This window comes from Poromitra crassiceps, assembly GCF_964638095.1.
Source record: "Poromitra crassiceps genome assembly, chromosome: 8".
In the NCBI taxonomy this organism is placed as follows: domain Eukaryota; kingdom Metazoa; phylum Chordata; class Actinopteri; order Beryciformes; family Melamphaidae; genus Poromitra; species Poromitra crassiceps.
The window spans coordinates 40,452,733-40,463,297 of record NC_139629.1 but is presented as its reverse complement, the minus strand read 5'-3'; the positions used below and the strand labels follow the sequence as shown (position 1 = coordinate 40,463,297).

The window sequence follows — 10,565 nt, the reverse complement described above, 5'->3', positions numbered from 1 at the left end:
AACGACATAATAACAGTATAATACTAATGTTAATTTCAAATGAGATATTCCTCTAAATATGGCGAAAAAACATCCAAACATCCGGACGATGGGTAGGGGGCTTCAGTGCCCAGGGGCCCCTGGGGGTGTTAATCTGGCTCAAGCTTGAGTGTTTCACTAGATTCATAGTATGCAGCATAACATATTATGTTGGAAAATAGTTGGCATCAGCATTTTCATTCAATTTAAAATTTCATTCAAATCTATCTAAATATTTTTTTGCCAGGTGGAACCTTTGGGATATGTACCACAAATTCCACGGGGAAGGATTTTCAGAACGCACTCGCTAGTTGCTTACATTTTTCTGGATATAAACTGCTCTGGTAGGTGTTTTCTGAATTAAATTACACTTTGTGGGATTATTGTATCACTCAGACGGCAGATAACTGTAAAAGTTACCGTAATATATCCTCTGTTGTGTGTCCATGTCAGACAATAACGAGCGAGCTGTGAAAACATTTTAATTCTGGGGCCTAGCCAGCTGACGTTAGCTGTGTGCGCTAACATCAATCAAAAACAGCGTTCATCTGACTGGCTGTTGTGTTGTTGATACCGAGCTAGCTAGCGGTAGCGGCTAATGACAGCAGTGACGTTATTATCAACTTATTTGATGCTGAGCGCGGTTTATCTCCCGTTCATCCATTCCTGTCTATTTGACTGCTTTATCCCATTTATTTATTATGTAGGCAATGCACAATGCGAAGAACCTCTGTTCTTCCAGAGTTCCACCTTACGAATCCTCCATTACTGCATGAAGGAAATGATGTGGTTCGCTAACGTTAACCGATAGCAAAAACCGCTAACTGTTCAAGCTAGTGATGGTAAACTATAACGTTACGTCATCTCATACTCAGGCTAATAACAGTCCTCAACCAGGAAATGGTATAAGCGTCCCTCACAACAGTAACTATTATGGCTGAATAGCAAATGTTGCTGTCCAAAATCATAAGGACGGTTAGTTAACAATGTGAAATGTTTGTAAGGATGCAGTCTTCAAACTAGAAAACCTACAGAGTATTAGAACAGAACACCACACTGCATTTCAGTGCAAGACTGGAAAGGGAAGTTCTGTCCTCGAAACTGCAAGGATAAACAAAGAGAGAATAGTGACAGCAGCGCAGGAGGAACTGAAACTGAGTTGCACATTAACTGTTCTTTCAGTTGGCCCAGTTGCACAAAGCACCTTTCCCTTAGAGTCAGAGTTAAGGTGTCCATACAATTGTATTGGTTGCACAAAACACCCTTAAATCTTGTGCTTATGTTTTCCTTAAAATCTTTAACCTTTTGGAGAAGATTTAAGGGTGTTTTGTGCAGCCAATTCAATTGTATGGACACCTTAACTCTGACTCTAAAGGAAATCTTAACCTAAGGTGCTTTGTGCAACTGGGCCGACCCTCCACCCGCACGCCCTCCTCAGAATGGAAACCTGCCAGTTCCCAGTTTTCATGAAGCCTTTCTTTCAGACCTGATGAAGCCTAGAACCACAGTGTTCACACAAATCTATTTATTGTAGGTTCAAAGAAGAGCCATTAAAGATATAAAAACAATGGAATGGATTTGAAGCCTTTCCCCACGCGGAAGAATACTTTCATTGTTATATATTTATATCCCTGCTCTATTCACCTTATATTCCAACACAGGGGTCAGTCAGTTACTTCCTATTGTGTTTACACTTCCTGTAACAGTACAGTACTAGTGAGCAGGTAAAACAGACGGTGTTTTGAGCAGGAAGTCATAACACAACTGGGTCAAGTGGGCGGGGCTACATGAGGTGAATAGCACTGCTATAGATTGGTAGATTTCCAGTAACATTCTCTCTTGCCTTCCCTAGCAGGTGGAGGGATGAGTCTCTCCCCTGTGATTGGCACAGAAGTGCCGGAAGCGGCCAACGGGGTCGCTACACCCATGTCTTCAGAGCCCCGCAGCGAGAACGGCCCTCACGCCTCGGGCCTGTTGAAATGTGGGGGCAGCAGAGTGCCGTGTCCTGGGAACGGATCAGAGGACAGCTCCCCTGGAGAGATGGAGAACCACGTGGACCTGGAGAGGAGAGTTTATGATGGCGAGGGCCGCTCCGACACAGAGACCGAGCAAAATTCAACCTCATCCAGTTTGGACTCTGAAGTGCACGTTAAGTCATTACACACGCCCTCCTTCCCCGCTGCCACGTGCACGGGAGAAACTGCCTTCCCCGCTGCCACGTGCACGGGAGAAACAGAATCAGGCCCCAAAGACACAGAGCTTCCAGAGGGCTCTAACGCCGCTGAGCCCCCTGGTGCAGCTGCGTCAGTGGACTCGTCACTCCATACGGACTCCAAAGACTCATCTCGTCGAGGAAGCTCAGACGACAACCACAGACAAACGGAGACTGTAGAGGCTGGCAGCAGAGAGGAGGAGCAAGAGGGAGATGGAGAGAAGGAGAAGCAGGATGAGGAGGAGGACGAGAAGAGGGAGAGAGAGCGGGGGAGGCAGTGTGCAGGAGGAAGTGCAGATCTGGAGTGGACTGTGAGATGATTTTCATGATATTTCTTTTTACATAGATTGTGAAGGGAATGAAGGGCGAGAGAGGATCATATTCAACACACGTCACGAGGAGGTTTTGAACCAAAGCCAATGGCTGTAAATGTTATCTCAGGCTGCGGAGCCATGAGGACCTGACTGCACCTGATTCACTCTGTTAACCCATTGATACCTGATGCAGCATTTGTGTGTGTATCCTTTTAAGACTGCGAGCCGCGTCACATGGTTCGCGGTCTTAAAGGGATACACACACAAATGAGGGATATACACGCAAATGCTGCATCAGGTATCAATGGGTTAATACCAGCGCCCTCTAGCACTGCTGTTGTAGTTTCAATAGGCTTATTCATTTGTCTGAGGTTATGTTTAAATTTAAACCCTGGCTTACGACTGACTCAAAAAGACTCTATGATTCTGCATATCTATGGCTACAGAACATTTACTAAAACCGACACTGGCACTCTCTTACCGACCACATTTTCGACATTATGTCTGCTATATACTGCATCTGTCAACTAGCCAACTTTGCATAAACAGTAACAGTTTCATTTGTGTTGCTTCAGTTAAACTGAGTTGCGCTTCAAAGTAGCATAGCTAGTGTAGACCGGAGACAAAATGGGGGTTACCGTAAAAATTTAAACACAGTGTATAATCTGCTGTGTCAAGCCAGCTAGAGGTTAGAATATAAAGTAGGCTTACCTTCCAAATAAAAGCATACTTTATTTACGAGACAAATGATGAATATAGTATTTCTGCACTGTAGTTGGAAAAATAAACCAATTATTCGTTTATCGTTATCAAGGTAAATGTGACAGACAGTATATGATTAATGATAGAAATCTCAGGCGTTATCCAGCAGGTTTAATTAAAAACATCTCTCCCACTGCTAGAAACAATTAGAGCCAAGACTATAATCAATGCTGTTATATGAAGTATCATTTCCTGGAACTCTCCTCCTCCTGTCTCCTCTCCTCTCCTCTCCTCTCCTCTCCTCTCCTCTCCTCTCCTCTCCTCTCCTCTCCTCTCCTCTCCTCTCTTCTCCTCTCTGTTTTAGTATTCACGGCACTACTCTTCGTCGGCCCCTGGCCCCAGCACCGCCTCATCTTCCTCTCCTCCACCTCCCCACCTTCCTTCAGACAGCAGCCCCTGCCCTCCCCATGTCATGGCCCAGGTCCGGGTCCGCAACGTGCCCGAGAGAGAGCGCATCGTCCGGGGCATGCAGGACAGCAAGAGCCTGGATGAGATCAGCCAGGCGTGTGGAGGTACATTTATATTGTACCGCTGATTTTACGAGGGGACCAGCAGCCAAACGCTGGTAAATGTTGGCTGTGGGCGTTATTTGGCCGTTATTTGGAGATCCAGTTCTATTCTAAAGATTGTTGGCTTATACGTAAAACAGTGGAACTAGCTGGTGAATTTTGAAACGTACCATGCACGGTGACCGCTGCTCAAAAAAAGTGTGTTCCCTGCCGTTTACCTCACCCTTCTTTTCCTTCTCTTCCTGAACTGACAAATGCATATAGACACTTTGGCAAAGTGAGAAAGTCATGAAAACAAATGGAAAAAGTACTGTCATTTAAAAACGTGCTCCATTCCCCCCTGTATTTTATGACGGCATTTGGCTGATGATGTGCATTCTCAACAGGTGGTTCGGGGGCCCGGGGAGGGGGCAGAGGGGGCCAGTCAGAGGGCCGGAGGGCCACGATCTCCTCGGCTCTGGAGCTGGAGGGCACAGTCAGCCATGATGGAGACCTGACCCACTTCATCACCAAGAACCTGGAGCAGAAGATCAAGATGAGCTCCAAGCCCAGTCTGGACTGCAGCGACTGTGAGTGTGGGGCGGGCTGGAAGCAGATTCCCTTTCATTTAATCAATTTAAGTGGGGTTTCTTCTCCTGCAGAGACTAGCAGGCCTGATGTCCAGTCATATCCATAGCTAGGCTTCTTCTGCAGAGACTAGCAGACCTGATGTCCAGTCATATGCATAGCTAGGCTTCTCCTGCAGAGACTAGCAGACCTGATGTCCAGTCATATGCATAGCTAGGCTTCTCCTGCAGAGACTAGCAGACCTGATGTCCAGTCATATGCATAGCTAGGCTTCTCCTGTAGAGACTAGCAGACCTGATGTCCAGTCATATGCATAGCTAGGCTTCTCCTGCAGAGACTAGCAGACCTGATGTCCAGTCATATGCATAGCTAGGCTTCTCCTGCAGAGACTAGCAGACCTGATGTCCAGTCATATGCATAGCTAGGCTTCTCCTGCAGAGACTAGCAGACCTCCTCTAGTTGTACTCATCATTAATGCATGGTTTTTGTCATATCCAAAACCATTAAGAAGTAAGAACAGACTGAGAATCAATACTCTATCTTTAGCAAATGAATTGTTTTCATTTTTGATTGATTGAAGGGAGTGTGGACTGACCCTGGCTTTGCGGTGTTCTCAGCATTTGAAGTCATCACTGCTCTGGTCTGGGCAAGAGCAACTTATTTGATTTGATGAAGTCTGACTTTACCTGACTATGCAGCACATCACGGTCATGCAGCACATGACTCTGACTCTGACTCATTACGTCATTTTGGAAAAGTGTACTAAATAACATGCTTTTGTCCCGTTTCCAAAATGGTATACATAAACTGCCATTTTGGAAATTAAATCATGTCTTGATTGAAGTGCAGCAGGTTGGCCTGGTAGTTGCAGAAACTTTCCGGTAAAAGGATGTGTCTTTAGTAGTCATATTTCCAGTTAAATCATCCTAGAGCAAAACACTGAAGCACCACCCTTCACTCTGGATTAGAGCATCAATGAAAATGTGTGGTATAAATGGAAACATGGAAACACAGTCAGTATCAGTATGTGCTTCGTCATGGCTTCTTTCCTCTACTCTATTTAGACTAGACAGACAGAAAACCGACGTTCTGCTGAGTGTGACACCAATCATTTTCACAGATGGAAACTATTTTTTGTCCACCAGTGTTTTGTGTCTTCCAAAACAAACCGATGACTGTCTGTATCCAAGGACTTGAATTGCTACTGTTGTTTTTTAAGGAAGTATCAGAAATAGTTTTGATTTTGTGCTGCCAGTTGTTCTGTGAGTGTACTGTAGGTGTCAGCATTTTTCAAATGGGGATCATTCTTCAATCTGCATGTGTTTCGGTCTCTTTCTCTCTTTTCTTCTCTCTCCCGACCCCACCACACTTTCTGTATATGTGTGCCTGTCAGTGTCTGTCAGTCACTTTCAACTTGTGTGTGTGTGCATGTGTGTATGTGTTTATTAGGGCTGGGTATAGTTTATAAAAGTATGATACCAGTACCAGACTGCATGTCGAAGTGTCTGGGACAAGATACTGAACCCCAAATTGCTCCCGACATGCTGTGCCAGCACCCTCGTGGTAGCTTGCCAACACTGAGTGTGTTTACATGCACACCAATAAACTGATAACTGTGAGTAATCAGTTTATGGCAATAATCTGATTTCTGCGTTTACATGCACTTTAATAATCCGACAATAGGAAAAACCCGGGTTTACATGATTCAGTCAATTAGTCGGATTTCTCTCCAGAAGGCGGCGGTAATTCAACTTTTTACATGCAACTTGTACATGCACTCAAAAGACGGGTTATTGGCCAAAAACCTAGGTATGTTTATCGGTTTATTCATAACCCCATAACGGCCATAAACGGATAAAGCTTATCGGTTTATGCTGTTTACATGACCATTTGAATAATCAGGTAACTCCAGAAATCCGCTAATAAACTGTTTATTGTCTGCATGTAAACGCACTCATTGTAAAGTGCTTTGGATAAAAGCTCTATATAAATGCAGTCCATTTTCCAATGTGTCTGTCTATATATTGTGAGTTGCTCTGTGTGTATACGTGTATCTCATTTCTCTGTGTGTGCGCGCGCGTGTGTGTGCGTGCGTGCGTGCGTGCGTGCGTTTCTTATCAGCGGACTGCTCAGGTCCCATCCAGCGGAGCCGGGGGTCGTCGTCACGGCGACCGGCCGACATCCCGCCCATCGACCCGGCCGTCCTGGTCGACCTCCAGAGACACACGCAGGAAGTGGCTCACAGCGTGGAGATGATGACGCGTAGCCTCAACGGAACCATCCAGAACGTGAGTCACTTCATCACTATCACATTATTCTGATCAGCATCTTTCAACTCATTGATCACTGTAAATGACCCGCCGGTTTGTGCTGCTTATTCTATTGCCTTTATCCCTTCAGAGCTACACTTGTGTATTTTAATTAAGCAAACGCACACACACACACACACACACACACGCACACACACACACACGTGCGCGCGCACACATTCTCACCCTTTCTCTGTTTCTGTCTGCATATCTGAATAACCTCTCTCTCCCTCCCTCCTCTCCCCCCCCTCCTCCCTCCAGATGACAGCTCTGAGTGTGGGCTACATCCAGACTTACAGAGACTCGGTGGACAGCCTAGGAGAGTCTGTGGACATGAGTATAAAGGTGTGTGTGTGTGTGTGTGTGTGTGTGTGTGTGTGTGTGTGTGTGTGTGTGTGTGTGTGTGTGTGTGTGTGTGTGTGTGTGTGTGTGTGTGTGTGTGTGTGTGTGTGTGTGTGTGTGTGTGTGTGTGTGTGTGTGTGTGTGTGTGTGCTATCTCGTGGAACAGTCTTTCTGTGTGGAGTTTGCATGTTCTCCCTGTGCTCCCCTGGGGTTCCTCCATACATCGGTATGGACCCCCACTAAAAACACCCAGAAGATCGTCATCTGACCAGTGATGTCAAAGTTTGACGATGGTCCCTGGGCACTGACTGTACACAAGAAAGCTGCCCACTGCTCCTGGCTGCCCCCTGGAGGAAGGACAAGCCTGGATGGGATAAATGCAGAGACTTTATTTCACCGGCCACCGTCGGCATGAGTGTGTGTGTGTGTGTGTGGCTGTGTTGTGGGTTGTCGTGTGACAAATAAAGACGGGTTTGTCCATCCAGTTCTTCTTCTTCATCTAAAACTGTAAACAGTTTGGCAGTCATTCACTTACTTTGACAGTTATTGAGAGTTAAATTGAGTGAAGTTGTGGACCAGTGATGTAATTTGTGCATGAATGAGATCACTGATCCACAACTTAAATCAAATAAACTCTCATTAACTGTCAAACTAAATGAATGACTGCCAAACTGTTTGCAGTTTTTGGATATACTACTGATTTTGTTATGTTAAAAAGCTGGTTGAAAATCGGCGCAGTGTTCCTTTAATAGTTAATTTGCGTTCCCTAATCTAAAGTGTTCCCTCTATTCCTGCAGGGAATGTACACACTGATGGCCCGCTGTGAGGAGCTGGATCGCTCCATGCAGCCCATACACACCCTGGCCGCACAGATCCGCGACATCAAACGTACCCTGGACGCCCTGGAAGCTATCTGCAAGTAACCCACCCCACCTGTGTGGAAGTAACGCACATCCCGGCTGCAGAGATCCAACATCAAGCGCATCCTGAACACCCTGGAGGCTATGTACAAGTAAACCCCACCCCTCCGCAGGTATCACACACACCAGGCAGCAGAGATTTAAGCGCACACCTCTGGATTGCTGAAGTCATTTGCTACTAATCGTCCTGGATGATTAGGCGCACGAAATCCCTCCCCGTCTTCATCTAGCCAGCCAATAACGTTTGAGGAGGACCCGTACCGTCTTCATCTAGCCAGCCAATAACGTTTGAGGAGGACCGTATTCGTGTTGTAAGATCTTACACGAGTGGCGTTTGAGGTGTCCTGCAACAAATTGACTTTTTGGAGACACTTTGACTAAGTGCCCCACACACACACACACACATCGTTGAAGTTGCGCGACTAGATGTCCCCTTTTTCCAGTTTACAGACTAAGGAGACTGCTGAGAAGACTGTGTGTTGTTCTCCGTCCAGCCCGCTTGGTTCAGATTGCACTAACCTTTCCTCCCCACATGGGGGCGATGTTTCTCTCTGTCTGAGGAGAGAGGCCTGTAGGAACCGCTCAGAAGACGATGACTTTTGCACAATAACAGAAAGTTTTTTTTCTTCTTACCTTATGCAACCGAGATCTGATTCTTTCATGGCAGGCTGAATGAGGGGAGGGGGGGTACCATATCTGTCTTTGTTTACTTTTATTTATGTTGTCTGAGTGATGTGCTTTTCCCCGATTCACACTCAAAGCGTTCCACACACACTCCAAACTGGGAACTGACCAGTACAAGCAAAATGTTCTACTCTTGGTCAGTGAAAAGCTCCAAGAGACTTTAAAAGGCAACTCGGTGGTACTGTAGTTGCTGCTGAGCGGAGAGCGTTACTCGTTCGCTTTCCCGTCTCAGATTCTCTCAGACTGTCTGGAGGTTTGAAACTAGCAATCTTTTCCAGTCACAGGCTCGCTCCTCGAACCTTCAGGTCAGTGGTTCTCAACGTGGGGTCCGAGGACCACCAAGGGTCATTGAGGGGGTTCCAGGGGGTCCCCAGCAAATTGATGGAATTGTTCAACTTCAGCATATTTCATTTACAAGGAGATAACACACTATGAGCATGTAGAAAAATGACTATTTTGACCGTAGTTTGACTGTTATTGCTCGACCTATAATACAGACACGGCATTCTCAGCAAAATAACTAACAAATTAAAATATTCTCAGATTTGCGTCTGAGAGACAAAATCTAATCAAATGGGGGTCCATGGCCTTATGTGGACTAAATTCGGGTCCTTGATATGAAAAAGGTTGAGACCCTCTGCTTTAGGCTACCACCTTTCACATTTCCTGCCTGAGTGTAAATGCAACCCATGTTGTTGTTGTCAGAAACATGTGTAGAAAATACCTTATGTAGCCTATTCGATTGCTTTCAATATTGGAAAAGCTTCAGATCCTTCTGGGTTTGACTTTTTCCAGACTATTAAATTTCAACAAACTGGAATGCTACATGCAAGGCAGGTCAATCAAGATTTTCGTCAACTGTCTGAAACATCTCAAACGCATATTAGCAGGCAGGCATGTAAGTAGCTAACAGACTGGTTAGGTTAGGGTGTCACTGATGTGGTTGGTTTCAGTTCAGTTTTAATTCAGCCAATTCAAAGTGATTGAGGCGTTTTATTTCCAAACACTTTATATCCGTTTTGGGGGGGGAATATCAATACTATCTGGAATCTCAATATTGAATAGCTCTAAAATGAAGAGGTTCTGGACGCTAGAAAGTGTTAGCATTTTGTCAGCCAAGGATTTTAGCCAAATTAGCTGCTAATCTTCAAAAACACCTGAAGTTGTTTTATTTTTCTGCTACTCCTCTTTTTTTTTTAACTGTAGGTGTAATTTTTGTGACATGGTTGGATATCTGATTTTGTAGCAAAACTCTTCATTTATTCTGTATTGAGGGTATTTGATTTTTTTTTTTTTTTATCTGCCTGTAAATGAAAATGATTGGCTTGCTTCTAATTTGACTGAATTGAAGCTGAATTAACTCAAGCCCTGCTGCTGTTCAGAACATGCGCTGTGTGAACGACTGCAGAGAAGACTTGTAGACATACAGAGACGCTACAAAGACAATTCATTGTGTCCAATGTTTGCATGAAGTCTGACCGACGACACGCCTAGCCGCCGTTAAGAAGGCAACATGGCGGCCTGGTTTCTTCTTTCAACAGTGGAAAAGACGGGACAATTTCATTCCACCATGGAAGGTTGAATCTGGGCATATTTGATCTGGACGATGTGGACTACTAATGTGGATGGCATATATCAGGGTCACCTGACTTGAAAGTGAGTATTTATTAATTGACTGGATGCTTGAGTGTTCGTTGGCACAGTGCCAGATGTTCTCGTTTGGCCGTTACATTAACAACCAAAAGCCATTCGCTCTCACGGAGCATTACTGTATTTAACGCGGAGACTGTGGTATTTTTTTGTCATTGCACTGGTGGACAGCTTTGTAGTAGATCATATTACGTGTACTAGATTTGAGTACTATTACTCGTATGTGCACCTATTACTGAAGGCTCTTGAGTATTTTGGCTTTTTGCGCCCGTGATTTG

The 10,565-nt window shown here is 45.1% G+C and overlaps 1 protein-coding gene across 1 annotated transcript; it reads left to right on the top strand.

Annotated features, from left to right (window-relative positions):
• Positions 1-1,881: 1,881 nt before the first annotated feature.
• LOC310780714 (uncharacterized protein) lies at positions 1,882-8,126 on the top strand (the record flags this gene model as incomplete). Its single annotated transcript, XM_083641224.1, has 6 exons — positions 1,882-2,541; positions 3,611-3,818; positions 4,202-4,384; positions 6,504-6,670; positions 6,953-7,036; positions 7,831-8,126. The coding sequence occupies 6 exons, from the start codon at positions 1,882-1,884 to the stop codon at positions 7,954-7,956; spliced, it is 1,428 nt and encodes a 475-aa protein (XP_083497350.1). The 3' UTR covers positions 7,957-8,126.
• Between the last annotated feature and the right edge of the window lie 2,439 nt (positions 8,127-10,565).